Genomic DNA, 26684 nt, shown 5'->3' on the forward strand with positions numbered 1-26684 from the left:
CTACTGCATTTAAGGCTGTACTTACATCATATGGGTAACAGCAGTATTTTCTTAGTCAATTCCATTCCCAGAAAATAATGTACTGCACATACCTCATTTGCGGGGGACCCCGCATGCTATTCCCCTCTTTCTGAAGTTACCCTACTCCTCAGAATGTCGAGAACAGCCAGCGGATCTTAGTTACGTCTGCTAAGATCATAGAAAAACGCAGGCAGATTCTTCTCCAAATACTCCCTGAGATACAAAAAAACGGCACACTCCGGTGTCATTTTAAAATAACAAACTTTTGATTGAAGAATAATTAAGTAAAACTCCAACTCCTCTCGCGACCTCCTTCTTTGTTGAGGGTTGCAAGAGAATGACTGGATATGACATGTGAGGGGAGGAGCTATATAGCAGCTCTGCTTGGGTGATCCTCTTGCAACTTCCTGTTGGGAAGGAGAATATATCCCATAAGTAATGGATGACCCGTGGACTGAACACACTTAACAAGAGAAATAATGAGTATATTAAATTTACATTTTAAAATATATAAGAATATTTTTGTAGTGGTGTTTGCAAACAAAGCTGCATTCTGTTGTCTGTTGCCCTCCGGTGTTTGATGCGAGAATTGCAACCAAAAGGTATTTGACTGTTAAAAGACATACATTCCCCAAGGGCCTATGAGGGACCAGCTCTGGAAGGGCCAATGAGAGACAAGCTTCGCTTAAGGGCGTAACCAAATTCTCTCTTGGAATGATTAGAAGTGAAGGAGTGGCTTATCATTGATAAAAAAAAAAACTGCTACACACTAAGGAACAGGATCAGACTCACTTGACTAAGAGAAAAATACACAGATTTGGGGCTATTATTTTCTCTGACATTTTATTGGAACCCTTTCTTGTGGATAAGAAAGATAATTTTGTGATCTGTGCCCTGGCAACTAGTGGAATATTCCTTCATGTATGACCAACAGAATATTGGCAAAAACTGAACTTTCATATTGGTTTATTTGGGTAATGTATGAGGATTTTTGTGATTTAATAGGGTATTTTGTACTTTACATTTATGTCCCATTGGCCTGTGTAATTTAGAAATAATTATATTGGTGCTAAATAATTTTATTGCTAGGAAAACATTTTGTATTTTTATATTTATAAGCCAGTCTTATTAAGTGTGAAATCTCTTAAAGGGACACTGAACCCAATTTTTGTCTTTCATGATTCAGATAGAGCATGTAAATTTAAGCAACTTTCTAATTTACTCCTATTATCAATTTTTCTTCGTTCTCTTGCTTTCTTTATTTGAAAAAGAAGGCATCTAAGCAATTTTTTTGGTTCAGGACCATGGAAAGCACTTTTTTATTGGTGGGTGAATTTATCCACCAACCAGCAAGAACAACACAGTGTGTTCACCAAAAATAGGCCGGCATCTAAACTTACATTCTTGCATTTCAAATAAAGATACAAAGAGACTGAAGAATTTGATAATAGGAGAAAATTAGAAAGTTGCTTAAAATTGCATGCTCTATCTGAATCACAAAAGAAAAAAATTTGGGTTCAGTGTCCCTTTAAGAACTGCACATAAATTGGCTATTGTGTTGATAATATACAAACTTCTCTAGTTGTTTAAGCATTGTAAGTTAGTGATCCATATTTTGGCATTGGACTTGTGTTGTTAGCTAATTACAAATTGCCTTATAAGTTAAATGGTAAGGTGTGATTTTAATAAGCAATTCATTTTGAGAAAGCTTAATCTTTACAGAAATATCTTTATAGCTTGCTTGTATAGAATATTGTAACAGCATAGACATATATATTTGGCCATAATTAATACGCTATTTACTATGTAAATATAATCATTGTGTATATAAAGGTAACTGATAAGAACTAAGGATTAAAGATGACATTTTAGTTAGAATTATTGTTACGTAAATATATATAATACGTTTGGAGGTTACTACTGAGGCATAATTAAATAATATTGTAACCTAGCGTATATCTAACACATTGGATTACACTGCTGAGATAATATTTATGGTAATATTCTAACAGATATAATAGTATCTACTGGCTGATAGGAGCTTAAAAGCATGCATGTATCTTTAGCAGTCTATGGCAGCAGTATTTGCAACTTTATATAACACTGCAATAAATAATATTGCAAACACTGCTGCCAGATGGCTACAGACACGTGCACGCTCCTGAGCTCTTTAACAAAGGATACCAAGAGAACTAAGCAAAATTGATATCCTCTATCCAGTCATTTTAAAGGGACTATCTACTTCAGAATTGTTATTGTTTAAAAAGATAGAAAATCCATTTATTTCCCATTCCCCATAAACAACACAGTTATTTTGTTATACTTTTTATTTCTGTGATTACCTTGTATCTAAGCCTCTGCAGGTTGCCCCCTTATCTCAGTTATATTGATAGACTTGCAGTTTAGCCAATCAGTGCTGACTCTTAAATAACTCCACTCCACTTGAGTGAGCACAATGTTATCTATACGGCACACATGAACTAGCCCTGTCTAACCTTTAAAAAACTGTCAAAATGCACTGAGATAAGATGCGGTTTTTAAACGTTTAGAAATCAGTTTGAGCCTACCTGTGTTAAGCTTTCAGCAAAAAATACAAAGAGAGCAAACCAAATTTGATAATAAAAGTAAATTGGAAAGTTGTTTAAAATTGCATGCCCTATATGAATCATGAAAGTTTAATTCTGACAAGAAGACTGTCCCTTTAAGTTTCATTTTGACTTTACTGTCTTTTTAAGCATTAAGGAGGCTTCTTGCAGTACACATGAATGGAAAAGAGAGTGGTCATAAAAAAGCAGACTAACAATAGGAGTCCGTCTAGTAGTAAAAGTTAAGGAAAAAGAGCTGAAAAGCCGAGTTCTCCAAGGAGAATCTTGATCCGCTCAGCATTTAAGTATGAGAATCTAAACCAATACAACTGTTCTACAAGGTTCCTCAGCATTCTAGAAAGGGACATTTTTGCAAGATCACAACATATTACATTTCTGCACGAGAAGGAGAGACAAAGTAGTACTTAAAGGGACAGTCTACCATAGAATTATTATTGTTTTAAAAGATAGATAATCCCTTTATCACCCATTCCCCAGTTTTGCATAACCAACACAGTTATATTAATATACTTTTTACCTTTGTGATTACCTTGTATCTAGGAACCTTCTTCCAGACCCCTGATCACATGACTGTGACTGTTATCTATTGTCTTAAATTTAGCATTGTTTTGTGCTAAATCTTAAATAACCCCCTGTGCCTGAACACAGTGTTATCTATATGGCCCACGTGTACTTTCTGTCTCTGTGTTGAAAAGGAATTTAAAAAGCATGTGATAAGAGGCAGCCCTCAAAGGCTTAGAAATTAGCATATGAGCCTACCTATGTTTAGTTTAATTTAAGAATATCAAGAGAAAAAAGCAAATTTCATGATAAAAGTAAAATGGAAAGTTGATTAAAATTAAAAGTCCTATCTGAATAATAAAAGTTTAATTTATACTAGACTGTCCCTTTAAGGAAATGAGAGTACATTTTAAGACATACTTTTATTTTGCCTATTAATCAATTTAAACTATCCACTTTGTATCATGAACTATGTATAGCAGTGTTCTTAGGATTGTAACTTGTACTTATTAGATTAAATTTTTTTAGGTAAATTCTTATATTTATGTATACGTTAAATGGCTCTTTCAGTATCAGCAAGTTGCTGGATGGAGGAGTTCTCTGGGTGTGTCGGAAGTTGTCTTTTATTATTAGTGTTTCCAAAATATACAAAACACTGCATCAATTACATTCTACAGTATTCATTTTTAGTTTATATTATATATTTATAAACTGAAGTTCCTTTACAGCGCGCACAATTTTTAAAAAGTATTCTATCCATGTAGGCAAAGCAAACAAAAAAAAAAACTTGGTCCTTAAAGATTAGATTTAAATATATATAAAAAAAAGCTTCATGAATGAATTTCACATTTTCAGATTTTTACATATCTTGTTCTAATATGGAAAAATGGCAAATGAATCTGTACTATAGCTAATTAACTCCAGACCCATTGCCTTAGAATGTCATTCATGTGTAGTCAAGAACAGACAAAGGATGCAGGGCATACAAGTGTACAGACTTGTCACAGGACCACGTGGAGGTGTCTAATGTCATTAAAGGGATGCCCAAAATCATAGGCATTGCTGGCCTCTAAAATTTTCAGTCTGGACAGGGTTTATTTAATATTGTTAATATAAATCCAAGGAGTTGGGGAGCTCAAAGCTCTTCAAAGAAGGAACTGTGATTGCTGGAAGCAGGAGTCAAATATTTAACCCATGTCTACTAGAAGAAATTATATCATCACTGAGGATAATGTGACCAAGAGGATCACAAGTATGTGGGTTCCTAAAGGGAGACGCCTACTAACTCAAGCAAAATGCTCACCTGATATAAAAAGAAGTGGCCAGCAGTCTCACATGTATATGACACATCTCCTGGGACCCCCAGGCTCTCCTGCAAACGTCCAACTTCCTTGAGAAGCTCCAGTCTTCGTGCCAAGACATAATTCACTCGCCCATATCTGCAATGTGATGATATCCAAGTTACATATTCCTATACATAACAAGTCAGGTGTTTTCTTATTTATTTGTTTATATTGACACAGGGAGGACAGTAATAAGTAATTTAACAAAAGCACACCTCACCTACTGAAATCCTTCTCAGTCTCTAGCTCTTCTTCTCCATGTCCCAGACGCAAAAGGTGCCTTTCATCAATATCTAGAGCCATAATCTTCTCAAAAAGCTGATTAAGGGCCTATAATAGTGACAAAAGTTTACATGAAATGTTAGCTGAAGCATGGACCGTATCCAATCCTATTATTATTACTATTGTTTATTTGTAGAGGGCTGACAAATTCCTACAAACATTCACTAATTTAGTGCATAAACAGACTCCAAGAAAGACTCATGTCCTTAATTAACATAAATATTACATATGGGATAATATGCCTTGAGGAATAAAAAACATAATTTATGCTTATCTGATAAATTTATTTCTCTTGTGGTGTATCCAGTCCACGGATCATCCATTACTTGTTGGATAGTCTCCTTCCCAACAGGAAGTTGCAAGAGGATCACCCACAGCAAAGCTGCTATATAGCTCCTCCCCTAACTACCATATCCAGTCATTCGCCCGAAACTAGCCGAGAAAGGAGAAACCATAGGGTGCAGTGGTGACTGTAGTTTAAAATTTATACCTGCCTTAAAAGGACAGGGCGGGCCGTGGACTGGATACACCACAAGAGAAATAAATTTATCAGGTAAGCATAAATTATGTTTTCTCTTGTTAGGTGTATCCAGTCCACGGATCATCCATTACTTGTGGTATACCCATACCAAAGCTAAAGTACATGGATGAAGGGAGTGACAAGGCAGGTACTTAAACGGAAGGGACCACTGCCTGTAGAACCTTTCTCCCAAAAATAGCCTCCGAAGAAGCAAAAGTATCAAATTTGTAAAATTTTGAAAAGGTATGAAGCGAAGACCAAGTCGCCGCTTTGCAAATCTGTTCAACAGAAGCCTCATTTTTAAAGGCCCAGATGGAAGCCACAGCTCTAGTAGAATGAGCTGTAATCCTTTCAGGGGGCTGCTGTCCAGCAGTCTCATAGGCTAAGCGTATTACGCTCCGAAGCCAAAAAGAAAGAGAGGTTGCCGAAGCCTTTTGACCTCTCCTCTGTCCAGAGTAAACAACAAACAGGGAAGATGTTTGACAAAAATCTTTAGTCGCTTGTAAGTAAAACTTTAAAGCACGGACTACGTCCAAATTATGTAAAAGACGTTCCTTCTTTGAAGAAGGATTAGGACACAATGATGGAACAACAATCTCTTGATTGATATTCTTGTTGGAAACTACCTTAGGTAAAAACCCAGGTTTTGTACGCAGAACTACTTTATCTGTATGGAAAATCAGATAAGGAGAATCACATTGTAAAGCTGATAGCTCAGAGACTCTACGAGCCGAGGAAATAGCCATCAAAAACAGAACTTTCCAAGATAAAAGTTTGATATCAATGGAATGAAGGGGTTCAAACGGAACTCCTTGAAGAACCTTAAGAACCAAGTTTAAGCTCCATGGAGGAGCAACAGGTTTAAACACAGGCTTAATTCTAACCAAAGCCTGACAAAATGCCTGGACGTCTGGAACCTCTGCCAGACGCTTGTGCAAAAGGATAGACAGAGCAGAAATCTGTCCCTTTAAAGAACTAGCTGATAATCCTTTATCCAAACCCTCTTGGAGAAAGGACAATATCCTAGGAATCCTAACCTTACTCCATGAATAATTCTTGGATTCACACCAATGAAGATATTTGCGCCATATCTTATGGTAGATTTTCCTGGTTACAGGCTTTCGTGCCTGAATTAAGGTATCAATGACTGACTCGGAGAAGCCACGCCTTGATAAAATCAAGCGTTCAATCTCCAGGCAGTCAGTCTCAGAGAAATTAGATTTGGATGATTGAAAGGACCTTGTAGTAGAAGGTCTTGTCTCAGAGGCAGAGGCCAAGGTGGAAAGGATGACATGTCCACCAGGTCTGCATACCAGGTCCTGCGTGGCCACGCAGGCGCGATCAAGATCACCGATGCTCTCTCCTGTTTGATTTTGGCAATCAGTCGAGGGAGCAGAGGAAACGGTGGATACACATAAGCCAGGTTGAAGAACCACGGTGCTGCTAGAGCATCTATCAGCGTTGCTTCTGGGTCCCTGGACCTGGATCCGTAACAAGGAAGCTTGGCGTTCTGGCGAGACGCCATGAGATCCAATTCTGGTGTGCCCCAACGATGAACCAATTGAGCAAACACCTCCGGATGGAGTTCCCACTCCCCCAGATGAAAAGTCTGACGACTTAGAAAATCCGCCTCCCAGTTCTCTACACCTGGGATATGGATCGCTGATAGATGGCAAGAGTGAGTCTCTGCCCAGCGAATTATCTTGGAGACTTCTAACATCGCTAGGGAGCTCCTGGTCCCCCCTTGATGGTTGATGAAAGCCACAGTCGTGATGTTGTCCGACTGAAATTTGATGAACCTCAGGGATGCTAACTGAGGCCAAGCATTGAATATTGCTCTTAACTCCAGAATATTTATTGGGAGGAGTTTCTCCTCCTGAGTCCACGATCCCTGAGCCTTCAGGGAATTCCAGACTGCACCCCAACCTAGAAGGCTGGCATCTGTTGTTACAATTGTCCAATCTGGCCTGCGAAAGGTAATACCTTTGGACAGATGGACCCGAGATAGCCACCAGAGAAGAGAATCTCTGGTCTCTTGATCCAGATTTAGCAGAGGGGACAAATCTGTGAAATCCCCATTCCACTGACTGAGCATGCATAATTGCAGCGGTCTGACATGTAGGCGTGCAAATGGCACTATGTGCATCGCCACTACCATTAAGCCGATCACTTCCATGCACTGAGCCACCGAAGGGCGCGGAATGTAGTGAAGAACACGGCAGGAATTTAGAAACTTTGATAACCTGGACTCCGTCAGGTAAATTTTAATTTCTACAGAATCTATCAGAGTTCCTAGGAAGGAAACCCTTGTGAGGGGTGATAGAGAACTCTTTCCCTCATTCACTTTCCACCCATGCGACCTCAGAAATGCCAGCACTATGTCCGTATGAGATTTGGCAATTTGGAAGCCTGTATCAGGATGTCGTCTAGATAAGGGGCCACTGCTATGCCCCGTGGTCTTAGGACCGCCAGAAGAGACCCCAGAACCTTTGTAAAAATTCTTGGGGCTGTAGCTAACCCGAAGGGAAGAGCCACAAACTGGTAATGCCTGTCTAGAAAGGCAAACCTTAGGAACCGATGATGATCTTTGTGAATCGGTATGTGAAGGTAAGCATCCTTCAAATCCACTGTGGTCATGTACTGACCCTCCTGGATCATAGCTAGGATTGTCGGAATAGTTTCCATTTTGAACGATGGAACTCTGAGGAATTTGTTTAAGATCTTTAGATCCAAAATTGGTCTGAAGGTTCCCTCTTTTTTGGGAACCACAAACAGATTTGAATAAAATCCCTGTCCTTGTTCCATCTGTGGAACTGGATGGATCACTCCCATTATTAGGAGGTCTTGCACACAGCGTAAGAATGCCTCTTTCTTTATCTGGTTTACAGATAATCTCGAAAGGTGAAATCTCCCTTGTGGGGGGGAAGCTTTGAAGTCCAGAAGATATCCCTGAGATATGATCTCCAACGCCCAGGGATCCTGAACATATCTTGCCCACGCCTGGGCGAAGAGAGAAAGACTGCCCCCTACTAGATCCATTGCCGGATAGGGGGCCGTTCCTTCATGCTGTCTTAGAGGCAGCAGCAGGCTTTCTGGCCTGCTTGCCTTTGCTCCAGGCCTGGTTAGATTTCCAGGCCGGCTTGGATTGCGCAAAAGTTCCCTTGTTTTGTAGCAGAGGAAGTTGATGTTGCACCTGCCTTGAAGTTTCGAAAGGCACGAAAATTAGACTGTTTGGCCCTTGATTTGGCCCTGTCCTGAGGAAGGGTATGACCCTTACCTCCAGTAATGTCAGCAATAATATCCTTCAAACCAGGCCCGAATAGGGTCTGCCCCTTGAAGGGAATGTTAAGTAATTTAGACTTTGGAGTCACGTCAGCTGACCAAGATTTAAGCCATAGAGCCCTACGCGCCTGGATGGCGAATCCAGAATTCTTAGCCGTTAGTTTAGTCAAATGAACAATGGCATCAGAAACAAAAGAATTAGCTAGCTTAAGTGTTCTAAGCTTGTCAAGTATTTCAGTCAATGGAGTAGCTGTCTGAAAGGCCTCTTCCAGAGACTCAAACCAGAACGCCGCAGCAGCAGTGACAGGAGCAATGCATGCAAGGGGCTGCAGGATAAAACCTTGTTGAATAAACATTTTCTTAAGGTAACCTTCTAATTTTTTATCCATTGGATCTGAAAAAGCACAACTGTCCTCGACAGGGATAGTGGTACGCTTTGCTAAAGTAGAAACTGCTCCCTCCACCTTAGGGACCGTCTGCCATAAGTCCCGTGTGGTGGCGTCTATTGGAAACATTTTTCTAAAAATAGGAGGGGGGGAAAACGGCACACCGGGTCTGTCCCACTCCTTAGTAATAATTTCTGTAAACCTTTTAGGTACTGGAAAAACGTCAGTACACACCGGCACCGCATAGTATTTATCCAGTATACACAATTTCTCTGGCACTGCAATTGTGTCACAGTCATTCAGAGCAGCTAAAACCTCTCCAAGCAACACCCGGAGGTTCTCAAGCTTAAATTTAAAAGTAGACATATCTGAATCAGGTTTCCCCGAGTCAGAGACGTCACCCACAGACTGAAGCTCTTCCTCAGCTTCTGCATATTGTGACGCAGTATCAGACATGGGCCTTAAAACATCTGCGCGCTCTGTATTACATCTAACCCCAGAGCTTTTGCGCTTTCCTCTGAATTCAGGCAGTCTGGCTGATACCGCTGACAGGGTATTATCCATGATTGCCGCCATGTCCTGCAAAGTAATCGCTATGGGCGTCTTTGATGTACTTGGCACCATTTTAGCGTGAGTCCCTTGAGCGGGAGTCAAAGGGTCTGACACGTGGGGAGAGTTAGTCGGCATAACTTCCCCCTCGTCAGAATCCTCTGGTGATAATTCTTTTAAAGATAACAGCTGATCTTTATTGTTTAAAGTGAAATCAATACATTTAGTACACATTCTCCTATGGGGTTCCACCATGGCTTTTAAACATAATGAACAAGGAGTTTCCTCTATGTCAGACATGTTTATAGAGACTAGCAATGAGACTAGCAAGCTTGGAAAACACTTTAAATCAAGTTAACAAGCAATATAAAAAAACGTTACTGTGCCTTTAAGAGAAACAAATTTTGCCAAAATTTGAAATAACAGTGAAAAAAGGCAGTTAAACTAACGAAATTTTTACAGTGTATGTAACAAGTTAGCAGAGCATTGCACCCACTTGCAAATGGATGATCAACCCCTTAATACAAAAAACATAATTTATGCTTACCTGATAAATTCCTTTCTCCTGTAGTGTGGTCAGTCCACGGGTCATCATTACTTCTGGGATATTAACTCCTCCCCAACAGGAAGTGCAAGAGGATCACCCAAGCAGAGCTGCCATATAGCTCCTCCCCTCTACGTCACACCCAGTCATTCGACCAAGAACCAAACGATAAAGGAGAAACTATAGGGTGCAGTGGTGACTGGAGTATAATTTAAAAATTTAGACCTGCCATAAAAAACAGGGCGGGCCGTGGACTGACCACACTACAGGAGAAAGGAATTTATCAGGTAAGCATAAATTATGTTTTCTCCTGTTAAGTGTGGTCAGTCCACGGGTCATCATTACTTCTGGGATACCAATACCAAAGCTAAAGTACACGGATGACGGGAGGGACAGGCAGGATCTTTATACGGAAGGAACCACTGCCTGAAGAACCTTTCTCCCAAAAACAGCCTCCGAAGAAGCAAAAGTGTCAAATTTGTAAAATTTGGAAAAAGTATGAAGAGAAGACCAAGTTGCAGCCTTGCAAATCTGTTCAACAGAGGCTTCATTCTTAAAGGCCCAAGTGGAAGCCACAGCTCTAGTGGAATGAGCTGTAATTCTTTCAGGAGGCTGCTGTCCAGCAGTCTCATAGGCTAAACGTATTATGCTACGAAGCCAAAAAGAGAGAGAGGTAGCAGAAGCTTTTTGACCTCTCCTCTGTCCAGAATAAACGACAAACAGGGAAGAAGTTTGGCGAAAATCTTTAGTTGCCTGTAAATAAAATTTCAGGGCACGGACTACATCTAGATTGTGCAGAAGTCGTTCCTTCTTTGAAGAAGGATTCGGACACAATGATGGCACAACAATCTCTTGATTGATATTCTTATTAGTGACAACCTTAGGTAAGAACCCAGGTTTAGTACGCAGAACTACCTTATCTGAATGAAAAATCAGATACGGAGAATCACAATGTAAGGCTGATAACTCAAACTCTACGAGCCGAGGAAATAGCCATTAAAAACAGAACTTTCCAAGATAACAGCTTGATATCAATGGAATGAAGGGGTTCAAACGGAACACCCTGTAAAACGTTAAGAACTAAATTTAAGCTCCATGGTGGAGCAACAGTTTTAAACACAGGCTTAATCCTGGCCAAAGCCTGGCAAAAAGCCTGAACGTCTGGAACTTCTGACAGACGCTTGTGTAAAAGAATGGACAGAGCTGAGATCTGTCCCTTTAAGGAACTAGCAGATAAACCCTTTTCTAAACCTTCTTGTAGAAAGGACAATATCCTAGGAATCCTAACTTTACTCCATGAGTAACTCTTGGATTCGCACCAATGTAAGTATTTACGCCATATTTTATGGTAAATCTTTCTGGTAACAGGCTTCCTAGCCTGTATTAAGGTATCAGTAACTGACTCCGAAAAACCACGCTTTGATAAAATCAAGCGTTCAATTTCCAAGCAGTCAGCTTCAGAGAAATTAGATTTTGATGTTTGAAAGGACCCTGAATTAGAAGGTCCTGTCTCAGAGGCAGAGACCAAGGTGGACAGGATGACATGTCCACTAGATCTGCATACCAGGTCCTGCGTGGCCACGCAGGCGCTATCAGAATCACCGATGCTCTCTCCTGTTTGATCCTGGCAATCAATCGAGGAAGCATCGGGAAGGGTGGAAACACATAGGCCATCCCGAAGGTCCAAGGTGCTGTCAAAGCATCTACCAGGACTGCTCCTGGGTCCCTGGACCTGGACCCGTAACAAGGAAGCTTGGCGTTCTGGCGAGACGCCATGAGATCTATCTCTGGTTTGCCCCAAAGTCGAAGTATTTGGGCAAAGATCTCCGGATGAAGTTCCCACTCCCCCGGATGAAAAGTCTGACGACTTAGGAAATCCGCCTCCCAGTTTTCCACTCCAGGAATGTGGATCGCTGACAGGTGGCAAGAGTGAGACTCTGCCCAGCGAATTATCTTTGAGACTTCCATCATCGCTAGGGAGCTTCTTGTCCCTCCTTGATGGTTGATGTAAGCTACAGTCGTGATGTTGTCCGACTGAAACCTGATGAACCCCCGAGTTGTTAACTGAGGCCAAGCCAGAAGGGCATTGAGAACTGCTCTCAATTCCAGAATGTTTATTGGAAGGAGACTTTCCTCCTGATTCCATGATCCCTGAGCCTTCAGGGAATTCCAGACAGCGCCCCAACCTAGTAGGCTGGCGTCTGTTGTTACAATTGTCCAATCTGGTCTGCTGAATGGCATCCCCCTGGACAGATGTGGCCGAGAAAGCCACCATAGAAGAGAATTTCTGGTCTCTTGATCCAGAGTAGGGGACAAATCTGAGTAATCCCCATTCCACTGACTTAGCATGCACAATTGCAGCGGTCTGAGATGTAGGCGTGCAAAGGGTACTATGTCCATTGCCGCTACCATTAAGCCGATTACCTCCATGCATTGAGCCACTGACGGGTGTTGAATGGAATGAAGGACACGGCAAGCATTTTGAAGCTTTGTTAACCTGTCTTCTGTCAGGTAAATCTTCATTTCTACAGAGTCTATAAGAGTCCCCAAGAAGGGAACCCTTGTGAGTGGTAAGAGAGAACTCTTCGCTACGTTCACCTTCCACCCATGCGACCTTAGAAATGCCAGTACTAACTCTGTATGAGACTTGGCAGTTTGAAAGCTTGACGCTTGTATCAGAATGTCGTCTAGGTACGGAGCCACCAAAATTCCTCGCGGCCTTAGCACCGCCAGAAGAGAGCCCAGAACCTTTGTGAAGATTCTTGGAGCCGTAGCCAACCCGAATGGAAGAGCTACAAACTGGTAATGCCTGTCTAGGAAGGCAAACCTTAGATACCGGTAATGATCTTTGTGAATCGGTATATGAAGGTAGGCATCCTTTAAATCCACTGTGGTCATGTACTGACCCTTTTGGATCATGGGTAAGATTGTCCGAATAGTTTCCATTTTGAACGATAGAACTCTTAGGAATTTGTTTAGGATCTTTAAATCCAAGATTGGTCTGAAGGTTCCTTCTTTCTTGGGAACCACAAACAGATTTGAGTAAAAACCTTGTCCGTGTTCCGACCGCGGAACCAGATGGATCACTCCCATTAGTAAAAGATCTTGTACACAGCGTAGAAACGCCTCTTTCTTTATCTGGTTTGTTGACAACCTTGAAAGATGAAATCTCCCTTTTGGGGGAGAGGCTTTGAAGTCCAGAAGATATCCCTGAGATATGATCTCTACTGCCCAGGGATCCTGGACATCTCTTGCCCAAGCCTGGGCGAAGAGAGAGAGTCTGCCCCCCACTAGATCCGTTCCCGGATCGGGGGCCCTCACTTCATGCTGTCTTAGGGGCAGCAGCAGGCTTTCTGGCCTGTTTGCCCTTGTTCCAGGACTGGTTAGGTTTCCAGCCTTGTCTGTATCGAGCAACAGCTCCTTCCTGTTTTGGTGCAGAGGAAGTTGATGCTGCTCCTGCCTTGAAGTTATGAAAGGCACGAAAATTAGACTGTCTAGCCCTAGGTTTGGCTCTGTCTTGAGGCAGGACATGGCCTTTACCTCCTGTAATGTCAGCGATAATTTCCTTCAAACCGGGCCCGAATAAGGTCTGCCCTTTGAAAGGTATATTAAGTAGTTTAGATTTAGAAGTAACATCAGCTGACCAGGATTTTAGCCACAGCGCTCTGCGTGCCTGAATGGCGAATCCGGAATTCTTAGCCGTAAGTTTAGTTAAGTGTACTACGGCATCAGAAATAAATGAATTAGCTAGCTTAAGGGTCTTAAGCTTGTGTGTAATCTCATCTAATGGAGCTGATTCAAGGGTCTCTTCCAGAGACTCAAACCAAAATGCTGCTGCAGCCGTGACAGGCGCAATGCATGCAAGGGGTTGCAATATAAAACCTTGTTGAACAAACATTTTCTTAAGGTAACCCTCTAATTTTTTATCCATTGGATCTGAAAAGGCGCAGCTATCCTCCACCGGGATAGTGGTACGCTTAGCTAAAGTAGAAACTGCTCCCTCCACCTTAGGGACCGTTTGCCATAAGTCCCGTGTGGTGGCGTCTATTGGAAACATCTTTCTGAATATAGGAGGGGGTGAGAAAGGCACACCGGGTCTGTCCCACTCCTTAGTAACAATTTCAGTAAGTCTCTTAGGTATTGGAAAAACGTCAGTACTCGACGGTACCGCAAAATATTTATCCAACCTACACATTTTCTCTGGTATTGCAACTGTGTTACAATCATTCAGAGCCGCTAAGACCTCCCCTAGTAATACACAATGGTTTTCCAGCTTAAACTTAAAACTTGAAATGTCTGAATCCAGTTTATTTGGATCAGATCCGTCACCCGCAGAATGAAGCTCTCCGTCCTCATGTTCTGCAAATTGTGACGCAGTATCTGACATGGCCCTAATATTATCAGCGCACTCTGTTCTCACCCCAGAGTGATCTCGCTTACCTCTAAGTTCTGGTAATTTAGACAAAACTTCAGTCATAACATTAGCCATGTCCTGTAGTGTGATTTGTAATGGCTGCCCTGAAGTATTCGGCGTTACAATATCACGCACCTCCCGAGCGGGAGATGCAGGTACTGACACGTGAGGCAAGTTAGTCGGCATAACTTCCCCCTCGTTGTTTGGTGAATGATGTTCAATTTGTACAGAATGACTCTTATTCAAAGTAGCATCAATGCAATTAGTACATAAATTTCTATTGGGCTCCACCTTGGCTTTTGCACATATAGCACAGAGATATTCCTCTGAGTCAGACATGTTTAACAAACTAGCAATTAAACTAGCAAGCTTGGAAATACTTTTCACTCAAATTACAAGTAATGTGAAAAACGCACTGTGCCTTTAAGAAGCACAGAAAAAAATTATGACAGTTTAATAATAAGGAACTGGAAAAATAACAATCAGATTTTTCCCAGTAAAGGCATAAATTTAGCAAAGGATTGCCCCCATTAGCAATGGATAACTAACCCTTAATGGCAGAAAAAAATGTACAAAATATAAACGTTTTTTATCACAGTCAAAGCACAATCTCACAGGTCTGCTGTGAGTGATTACCTCCCTCAAAATAATTTTTGAAGACCCTTGAGCTCTGTAGAGACGATCCGGATCATGCAGGAAGAGAAACAGACTTTTGACTGAATTTTTGATGCGTAGCAAAAGCGCCAAAATAGGCCCCTCCCCCTCACTCACAGCAGTGAGGGAAGTTCAGTAAACTGTCTCAGATTAAAATAAACGATAGCCAAGTGGAAAAACAGTGCCCAAAAACAATTTTTCACCCAGTACCTCAGATATTTAAACAATTTAGCATGCCAGCAAAAACGTTTAAAATCAAAAATCATGAAATACCATTAAACAGCCTGTTGCTAGACGTTCCCACTGCAAGTAAGGCTAAAGATTATATGCATATAGTATTACCCAGAGAAGTGCCATTCCCCAGAATACAGAAGTGTACACATATATACATAAACAGCCTGATACCAGTTGCTACTACTGCATTTAAGGCTGAACTTACATTATATTGGTATTGGCAGTATTTTCTCAGTCAATTCCATTCCTCAGAAAATAATATACTGCAACATACCTCTTTGCAGGTGAACCTGCCCGCTGTCCCCTGATCTGAAGTTTACCTCACTCCTCAGAATGGCCGAGAACAGCAAAATGAATCTTAGCTACGCCGGCTAAAATCATCCAAAAACTCAGGTAGATTCTTCTTCAAATTCTACCTGAGAAGGAACAACACACTCCGGTGCTGTTTTAAAATAACAAACTTTTGATTGAAGATATAAAAACTAAGTATAATCACCACAGTCCTCTCACACATCCTATCTATTAGTTGGGTGCAAGAGAATGACTGGGTGTGACGTAGAGGGGAGGAGCTATATGGCAGCTCTGCTTGGGTGATCCTCTTGCACTTCCTGTTGGGGAGGAGTTAATATCCCAGAAGTAATGATGACCCGTGGACTGACCACACTTAACAGGAGAAAACAGATTAACAAAACGAAAAATATGTTTTTTAAACAGTCATAACAACTGCCACAGCTCCTACTTTTGAAGCCTTTTGAGCCCTTCAGAGATGTCCTATAGCATGCAGGGGACTGCTGAGGGAAGCTGAATGTCACAGTTTGTAATTTTAACTGCACCAACTGTAACATTTATACTATAACAGTGGAAAGCCTCAGGAAACTGTTTCTAGGCAAAAATAAAGCCAGCCATGTGGAAAAAACTAGGCCCCAATAAGTTTTATCACCAAAGCATATATAAAAATGATTAAACATGCCAGCAAACGTTTTATATTGCACATTAATCAGAGTATATACCTCTGATAGCAAGCCTGATACTAGTCGCTATTAAATCACTGTATTTAGGCTTTAACTTACATTAATCCGGTATCAGCAGCATTTTCTAGCAAATTCCATCCCTAGAAAAACTTATAACTGCACATACCTTATAGCAGGATACCCTGCACACCATTTTCCCTCTGAAGTTACCTCACTCCTCAGACATATGTGAGAATAGCAGTGGATCTTAGTTACTTCTGCTAAGATCATAGAAAAACGCAGGCAGATTCTTCTTCTAAATGCTGCCTGAGATAAAATAGTACACTCCGGTACCATTTAAAAACAATAAACTTTTGATTGAAGAAAATACTAACTATATTTTACCACTTTCCTCTTACTACCTCCAGCTATGTTGAGAGCTTGCAAGAGAATGACTGGATATGGCAGTTAGGGGAGGAGCTATATAGCAGCTCTGCTGTGGGTGATCCTCTTGCAACTTCCTGTTGGGAAGGAGAATATCCCACAAGTAATGGATGATCCGTGGACTGGATACACCTAACAAGAGAAAAAATCAGTAACTAAACTGTCAACTGAAAAACACTTATTTATTGATAAATTAAAATATAGGGGGGGATTAGAGAAGTAGCCAATAATTTGTCCCTGACAGAACAGCTATGTCAGAAAACTAAGACCAGAGCATAAAGAAAAAACATTTCAGTTGATCTTCTGAATTCTTCTAGCAACAAGAACAATTACAGGAAAGATGTAAGATAGTCTAAACTGGCAATGGATTATTTTCTACTGCAAAGTCCTGAGGATTCTTGCTTCTGGCACAGTAACTACAGACTTTGAAGGCATCAGGTATATTTCTGGACTTCTCCACTTTGGTAAATAAACCTGATGAAATAGGTGAGCTACAATGCCCAAGGTTTTTTTAGTCTGACGTGGATATTAATTTGTATGCAGAAGTCAGACACTACTTTTAATTGTTAAAAGTTATATCATACACCAAGTTCATCATGATCATTCGTTACAGAAGACTGGGCCTATTCTTAACTGAAGTTAGCAGTAAAAACACATGAATGATAAAATAATGTTACCTATAAAAGAATAAAACAAATAATACTGTGAAAGGTGCCAATATTTAGTTCTGTGTCTCTAAACAATCTTTAATGATGAAGTAATGGTGTCTCAAAAGGAATGTAGCACTTAAAATGATGCATGAGTGAAGTCATGCTGTTTGAGGAAACTCTCCATTTTACTTTTTCAAGTAGGTATGAATTAATAAATCAGTAACTATGCGCTGCCAAAAACAGATCAAGAATGAGACACTACATTAAGCAGAGAGCAGATATTACACAGATCAGATGGCATATGCTACATCTACCAGAGGGAGATCACATCAGACGGTTTATATTACTAACCTATGTGTGAAAACACTGCAGCGATCAGGGGAAACAATATTGTACAAACAACAGGACAAAGATGATAGTAAACAGTAAACAATGCAGAGAGTCTGTCCTGCATAAAAGACAGTAACAGGCAAATATTACACTGAGAGGGCGACACATTTTACACAGCAAAAAAAGTAAGTACAAAGAGTATAAGTCAGATACTATGGAATGAAGGATAGGTTTAGATCTGGGCTTTGCCTTCTGCTATGAGAGGTATTGTCTGGTATTTCGGGGCTGGACTGTGATTTTTGGACAGGGTCTGACTGATATACTGCATAAAAGTTACTCTTGGGGAAGGGCATTTTCTGGGAAAAGAGAGGCTGCTAACTAGCCGTAGAACAAGCTATCATACTACTGTCAATCCCCTATTTGTGTGTAATCAGCATATTTGGTATAAGAACTTTTTGCCTCCTCCCTTGTGGTGACGGTTTGCGCTGCCTGTTACCTGGTTGGAGTGTGTGACAATAAGAGTGCGTTGCTCAGGAAAGTTATGGTAAAGGTTGGAGATAATCTGTACAGCAACATCCGTTTTTCCAGTTCCAGGAGGCCCAACTACCTGCAAAAACATAAAAACAGTGCTCACTTGGTTCTCTGCATAGGCTCAGTGTTAGAATTACTATAAATTGGGTAATATTATGCTAAATGCTAGCTCATGCTGCAAACCGTACCTACCTTCAGTCCAATGCATAACACTCTAGTTATTTACTAGCACATGTAATAATTAGGATTCTGGCTCAGCTCATTAAAGATCTCAACAACTTCCCCTACACACTGCATCAGTGCTTGGACAAATCCATTCAAAATCTAGGAGCCAGCCCAAAAAGTTAAGAGGATTCAGAATTTTTCCTGCCGCTACATGAGATGTGTGTGTGAATGTATATTACACCCAATTTTAGCATATATATATATATATATATATATATATATATATATACACACATATACACACACACACATACACATATATATTTATATACATATATATATACATATACACAAACACACATATATATATATATATATATATATATATACACACACACACACACATATACACACACATATAGATAGATAGATATATATAGATATATATATATATATATATATAAAGCAAAGTCCTGTGTAGGAATGCACACCATATATTTAGTAGCAGCTGCCAGGGTGCAATGTGAACATGCAGCTTCTACGTTGATTGACAAAGGTGACCCCTCACCAACCTGTGTGAAACATACGGCATCGTTGTGCCAGAAGCAGTTCATAATTCACAGGCTAATATCCCTTTGTTTGGGGAAGTTTCACTCACAGCAGAGACAAGTGGGCGTGTATGATGACGCCTGAAAACATCGCAAGATCATTGGACACTACTCTGGTGCAGATCACTCCCACATATGCAAATTAGCCATGCAGTTGCTCAACTAACAGCACAATGAAGTATAAAGCTTGTGGGTGGGAACGTGAACCAGCTGATCAGATTTGCAAGTGATTATCCACAGCTGAACACAGCCTCAATGTCATCTATGACTTGTATAAATATAACACATTCAGCCAGTAGTTTTATGCTCTCATGGGGAACACCACATAGCTGGTGTGACCACTTTGGATTTACCTTTTGGGACATTTGAAAAAGATGCCAGTTAGGCATCGAAACATCATGTTTTTCCCAAGATTTTAACTTTTTGTATTATTAAAAGCTAAATTTTACTTACAAATGACCAGTGAGTGCTGCCTTTTTTGCATAGTACATATATATATATATATATATATATATATATATACACACACATATACATAGATACATACATATACACACATGCTATTTACATACATAGATACATATATATATATATATATATATATATATAGATACATATATAGATACATACATACATAGATACATACATACATACATACACACACCTCAGCAGAATGCACTCATTTTAACACCTAAAGATACATACTTTATTAAGCCAATAAGTGAAGTCTCAAAAAAAAAAAACCCCCAGCGTTTATGACTTTGAGAGACTAAGGCTTATCGGTATAAAAGTTACACATGAAGACCCAAATTTTCATTACATGTTGTTCTGCTTGGGGAGCTATAAATCACTCCCCAGCAACATAAAATAGCAAGCACAGAGCAGAGTAGCCCACATGATCTCTTGCTCTGCTATACAGCTTGCCTAAAATGGGTTAGTACGCAGAGAGTACAGTTTACCTTGTGTCTGCCATCAAGGGTTGCATCATATCTCACAGCAGCAACCACTGGCAGTCACAGGGTTGAAAGAAAGGCAGCGTTTTGCTTAAATGCTGAACAGTGGCTTGTAGCTGAATAGGAAGTGCTCAATGCACAAAGAGGGGGAGAGTCTTTAATCTCAAGATTTTTAAGGACCAAGCCCAGAGCTTTTTTTGGGGTGCTGGGGTAATTTTCTGGGCACCATTGGCACCTGGGACAATCGAGCTCTGTGCTACAATACCTAATATATATTAACACTCTATTATTATATGGCATCATGGCTTTTGTTTCATTACCCCATGCATTACATCTAATTATAAAATCTATCATAATTATAAAATTTACAATATGGTTACAATAAAAAAGTAATTAAACTCCATTAAGATGTACAGTGAGGGAAAAAATATTTGATCCCCTGCTGATTTTGTATGTTTGCCCACTGACAAAGAAATGATCAGTCTATAATTTTAATGGTAGATGTATTTGAACAGTGAGAAAAAATCAAGAAAAAACGCATTTCAAAAAAAGTTATAACTTGATTTGCATTTTAATAAATGAAATAAGTATTTGATCCGCTATCAATCAGCAAGATTTATGGCTCCCAGGTGTCTTTTATACAGGTAACGTGGACTTTCAATGATTATGAGAACAGTGAGGAATCAGCCCAGAACTAGCCCAAGGAGGATCTTGTCAGTGATCTCAAAGCAGCTGGGACCATAGTCACCAAGAAAACAATTGGTAACACACTACGCCGTGAAGGACTGAAGTCCTGTACAAAAAACAGAATTTATGTTTACCTGATAAATTACTTTCTCCAACGGTGTGTCCGGTCCACGGCGTCATCCTTACTTGTGGGATATTCTCTTCCCCAACAGGAAATGGCAAAGAGCCCAGCAAAGCTGGTCACATGATCCCTCCTAGGCTCCGCCTACCCCAGTCATTCGACCGACGTTAAGGAGGAATATTTGCATAGGAGAAACCATATGGTACCGTGGTGACTGTAGTTAAAAAAAATAAATTATCAGACCTGATTAAAAAACCAGGGCGGGCCGTGGACCGGACACACCGTTGGAGAAAGTAATTTATCAGGTAAACATAAATTCTGTTTTCTCCAACATAGGTGTGTCCGGTCCATGGCGTCATCCTTACTTGTGGGAACCAATACCAAAGCTTTAGGACACGGATGAAGGGAGGGAGCAAATCAGGTCACCTAAATGGAAGGCACCACGGCTTGCAAAACCTTTCTCCCAAAAATAGCCTCAGAAGAAGCAAAAGTATCAAACTTGTAAAATTTGGTAAAAGTGTGCAGTGAAGACCAAGTCGCTGCCCTACATATCTGATCAACAGAAGCCTCGTTCTTGAAGGCCCATGTGGAAGCCACAGCCCTAGTGGAATGAGCTGTGATTCTTTCGGGAGGCTGCCGTCCGGCAGTCTCGTAAGCCAATCTGATGATGCTTTTAATCCAAAAAGAGAGAGAGGTAGAAGTTGCTTTTTGACCTCTCCTTTTACCGGAATAAACAACAAACAAGGAAGATGTTTGTCTAAAATCCTTTGTAGCATCTAAATAGAATTTTAGAGCGCGAACAACATCCAAATTGTGCAACAAACGTTCCTTCTTTGAAACTGGTTTCGGACACAGAGAAGGTACGATAATCTCCTGGTTAATGTTTTTGTTAGAAACAACTTTTGGAAGAAAACCAGGTTTAGTACGTAAAACCACCTTATCTGCATGGAACACCAGATAAGGAGGAGAACACTGCAGAGCAGATAATTCTGAAACTCTTCTGGCAGAAGAAATTGCAACTAAAAACAAAACTTTCCAAGATAATAACTTAATATCAACGGAATGCAAGGGTTCAAACGGAACCCCCTGAAGAACTGAAAGAACTAAATTGAGACTCCAAGGAGGAGTCAAAGGTTTGTAAACAGGCTTAATTCTAACCAGAGCCTGAACAAAGGCTTGAACATCTGGCACAGCAGCCAGTTTTTTGTGAAGTAACACCGACAAGGCAGAAATCTGTCCCTTCAGGGAACTTGCAGATAATCCTTTTTCCAATCCTTCTTGAAGGAAGGATAGAATCCTAGGAATCTTAACCTTGTCCCAAGGGAATCCTTTAGATTCACACCAACAGATATATTTTTTCCAAATTTTGTGGTAAATCTTTCTAGTTACAGGCTTTCTGGCCTGAACAAGAGTATCGATAACAGAATCTGAGAACCCTCGCTTCGATAAAATCAAGCGTTCAATCTCCAAGCAGTCAGCTGGAGTGAAACCAGATTCGGATGTTCGAACGGACCCTGAACAAGAAGGTCTCGTCTCAAAGGTAGCTTCCAAGGTGGAGCCGATGACATATTCACCAGATCTGCATACCAAGTCCTGCGTGGCCACGCAGGAGCTATCAAGATCACCGACGCCCTCTCCTGATTGATCCTGGCTACCAGCCTGGGGATGAGAGGAAACGGCGGGAACACATAAGCTAGTTTGAAGGTCCAAGGTGCTACTAGTGCATCCACTAGAGCCGCCTTGGGATCCCTGGATCTGGACCCGTAGCAAGGAACTTTGAAGTTCTGACGAGAGGCCATCAGATCCATGTCTGGAATGCCCCACAGCTGAGTGACTTGGGCAAAGATTTCCGGATGGAGTTCCCACTCCCCCGGATGCAATGTCTGACGACTCAGAAAATCCGCTTCCCAATTTTCCACTCCTGGGATGTGGATAGCAGACAGGTGGCAGGAGTGAGACTCCGCCCATAGAATGATTTTGGTCACTTCTTCCATCGCTAGGGAACTCCTTGTTCCCCCCTGATGGTTGATGTACGCAACAGTTGTCATGTTGTCTGATTGAAACCGTATGAACTTGGCCCTCGCTAGCTGAGGCCAAGCCTTGAGAGCATTGAATATCGCTCTCAGTTCCAGAATATTTATCGGTAGAAGAGATTCTTCCCGAGACCAAAGACCCTGAGCTTTCAGGGATCCCCAGACCGCGCCCCAGCCCATCAGACTGGCGTCGGTCGTGACAATGACCCACTCTGGTCTGCGGAATGTCATCCCTTGTGACAGGTTGTCCAGGGACAGCCACCAACGGAGTGAGTCTCTGGTCCTCTGATTTACTTGTATCTTCGGAGACAAGTCTGTATAGTCCCCATTCCACTGACTGAGCATGCACAGTTGTAATGGTCTTAGATGAATGCGCGCAAAAGGAACTATGTCCATTGCCGCTACCATCAACCCGATCACTTCCATGCACTGAGCTATGGAAGGAAGAGGAACGGAATGAAGTATTCGACAAGAGTCTAGAAGTTTTGTTTTTCTGGCCTCTGTCAGAAAAATCCTCATTTCTAAGGAGTCTATTATTGTTCCCAAGAAGGGAACCCTTGTTGACGGGGATAGAGAACTCTTTTCCACGTTCACTTTCCATCCGTGAGATCTGAGAAAGGCCAGGACAATGTCCGTGTGAGCCTTTGCTTGAGGAAGGGACGACGCTTGAATCAGAATGTCGTCCAAGTAAGGTACTACAGCAATGCCCCTTGGTCTTAGCACAGCTAGAAGGGACCCTAGTACCTTTGTGAAAATCCTTGGAGCAGTGGCTAATCCGAAAGGAAGCGCCACGAACTGGTAATGTTTGTCCAGGAATGCGAACCTTAGGAACCGATGATGTTCCTTGTGGATAGGAATATGTAGATACGCATCCTTTAAATCCACCGTGGTCATGAATTGACCTTCCTGGATGGAAGGAAGAATAGTTTGAATGGTTTCCATCTTGAACGATGGAACCTTGAGAAACTTGTTTAAGATCTTGAGATCTAAGATTGGTCTGAACGTTCCCTCTTTTTTGGGAACTATGAACAGATTGGAGTAGAACCCCATCCCTTGTTCTCTTAATGGAACAGGATGAATCACTCCCATTTTTGACAGGTCTTCTACACAATGTAAGAATGCCTGTCTTTTTATGTGGTCTGAAGACAACTGAGACCTATGGAACCTCCCCCTTGGGGGAAGTCCCTTGAATTCCAGAAGATAACCTTGGGAGACTATTTCTAGCGCCCAAGGATCCAGAACATCTCTTGCCCAAGCCTGAGCGAAGAGAGAGAGTCTGCCCCCCACCAGATCCGGTCCCGGATCGGGGGCCAACATTTCATGCAGTCTTGGTAGCAGTGGCAGGTTTCTTGGCCTGCTTTCCCTTGTTCCAGCCTTGCATTGGTCTCCAAGCTGGCTTGGCTTGAGAAGTATTACCCTCTTGCTTAGAGGACGTAGCACCTTGGGCTGGTCCGTTTCTACGAAAGGGACGAAAATTAGGTTTATTTTTTGCCTTGAAAGGCCGATCCTGAGGAAGGGCGTGGCCCTTACCCCCAGTGATATCAGAGATAATCTCTTTCAAGTCAGGGCCAAACAGCGTTTTCCCCTTGAAAGGAATGTTAAGTAGCTTGTTCTTGGAAGACGCATCAGCCGACCAAGATTTCAACCAAAGCGCTCTGCGCGCCACAATAGCAAACCCAGAATTCTTAGCCGCTAACCTAGCCAATTGCAAAGTGGCGTCTAGGGTGAAAGAATTAGCCAATTTGAGAGCATTGATTCTGTCCATAATCTCCTCAAAAGGAGGAGAATCACTATCGACCGCCTTTATCAGATCATCGAACCAGAAACATGCGGCTGTAGCGACAGGGACAATGCATGAAATTGGTTGTAGAAGGTAACCTTGCTGAACAAACATCTTTTTAAGCAAACCTTCTAATTTTTTATCCATAGGATCTTTGAAAGCACAACTATCCTCTATGGGTATAGTGGTGCGTTTGTTTAAAGTGGAAACCGCTCCCTCGACCTTGGGGACTGTCTGCCATAAGTCCTTTCTGGGGTCGACCATAGGAAACAATTTTTTAAATATGGGGGGAGGGACGAAAGGAATACCGGGCCTTTCCCATTCTTTATTAACAATGTCCGCCACCCGCTTGGGTATAGGAAAAGCTTCTGGGAGCCCCGGCACCTCTAGGAACTTGTCCATTTTACATAGTTTCTCTGGGATGACCAACTTGTCACAATCATCCAGAGTGGATAATACCTCCTTAAGCAGAATGCGGAGATGTTCCAACTTAAATTTAAATGCAATCACATCAGGTTCAGCCTGTTGAGAAATGTTCCCTGAATCAGTAATTTCTCCCTCAGACAAAACCTCCCTGGCCCCATCAGACTGGGTTAGGGGCCCTTCAGAAATATTAATATCAGCGTCGTCATGCTCTTCAGTATCTAAAACAGAGCAGCCGCGCTTACGCTGACAAGTGTTCATTTTGGCTAAAATGTTTTTGACAGAATTATCCATTACAGCCGTTAATTGTTGCATAGTAAGGAGTATTGGCGCGCTAGATGTACTAGGGGCCTCCTGAGTGGGCAAGACTCGTGTAGACGAAGGAGGGAATGATGCAGTACCATGCTTACTCCCCTCACTTGAGGAATCATCTTGGGCATCATTGTCATTATCACATAAATCACATTTATTTAAATGAATAGGAATTCTGGCTTCCCCACATTCTGTCTATCTGGTAGTTCAGACATGTTAAACAGGCATAAACTTGATAACAAAGTACAAAAACGTTTTAAAATAAAACCGTTACTGTCACTTTAAATTTTAAACTGAACACACTTTATTACTGCAATTGCGAAAAAACATGAAGGAATTGTTCAAAATTCACCAAATTTTCACCACAGTGTCTTAAAGCCTTAAAAGTATTGCACACCAAATTTGGAAGCTTTAACCCTTAAAATAACGGAACCGGAGCCGTTTTAAACTTTAACCCCTTTACAGTCCCTGGTATCTGCTTTGCTGAGACCCAACCAAGCCCAAAGGGGAATACGATACCAAATGACGCCTTCAGAAAGTCTTTTCTAAGTATCAGAGCTCCTCTCACATGCGACTGCATGCCATGCCTCTCAAAAACAAGTGCGCCACACCGGCGCGAAAATGAGGCTCTGCTTATGCTTTGGGAAAGCCCCTAAGGAATAAGGTGTCTAATACAGTGCCTGCCGATATTATTATATCAAAATACCCAGATAAAATGATTCCTCAAGGCTAAATATGTGTTAATAATGAATCGATTTAGCCCAGAAAAAGTCTACAGTCTTAATAAGCCCTTGTGAAGCCCTTATTTACAATCGTAATAAACATGGCTTACCGGATCCCATAGGGAAAATGACAGCTTCCAGCATTACATCGTCTTGTTAGAATGTGTCATACCTCAAGCAGCAAGAGGCTGCACACTGTTCCCCCAACTGAAGTTAATTGCTCTCAACAGTCCTGTGTGGAACAGCCATGGATTTTAGTTACGGTTGCTAAAATCATTTTCCTCATACAAACAGAAATCTTCATCTCTTTTCTGTTTCTGAGTAAATAGTACATACCAGCACTATTTCAAAATAACAAACTCTTGATTGAATAATAAAAACTACAGTTAAACACTAAAAAACTCTAAGCCATCTCCGTGGAGATGTTGCCTGTACAACGGCAAAGAGAATGACTGGGGTAGGCGGAGCCTAGGAGGGATCATGTGACCAGCTTTGCTGGGCTCTTTGCCATTTCCTGTTGGGGAAGAGAATATCCCACAAGTAAGGATGACGCCGTGGACCGGACACACCTATGTTGGAGAAAAGCACATGTACAGGCCCGTCTAAAGTTTGCCAATGAACATCTGAATGATTCAGAGG

The 26684-nt window shown here is 41.3% G+C and overlaps 1 protein-coding gene across 1 annotated transcript in view; it reads right to left on the bottom strand.

The window, feature by feature from the left end:
- The window catches only part of AQR (aquarius intron-binding spliceosomal factor), a 264323-nt gene that overhangs the window by 132237 nt on the left and 105402 nt on the right, over positions 1-26684 (bottom strand). The window contains exons 23-25 of the mRNA XM_053697946.1: positions 18207-18317; positions 4692-4801; positions 4432-4567 (exon numbers count right to left, since the gene is read on the bottom strand). Coding sequence (XP_053553921.1) covers positions 4432-4567; positions 4692-4801; positions 18207-18317 — 357 coding nt within the window. The remainder of the gene's footprint in view (positions 1-4431; positions 4568-4691; positions 4802-18206; positions 18318-26684) is intronic.

Source organism: Bombina bombina, chromosome 1, assembly GCF_027579735.1.
Source record: "Bombina bombina isolate aBomBom1 chromosome 1, aBomBom1.pri, whole genome shotgun sequence".
Lineage (NCBI taxonomy): Eukaryota > Metazoa > Chordata > Amphibia > Anura > Bombinatoridae > Bombina > Bombina bombina.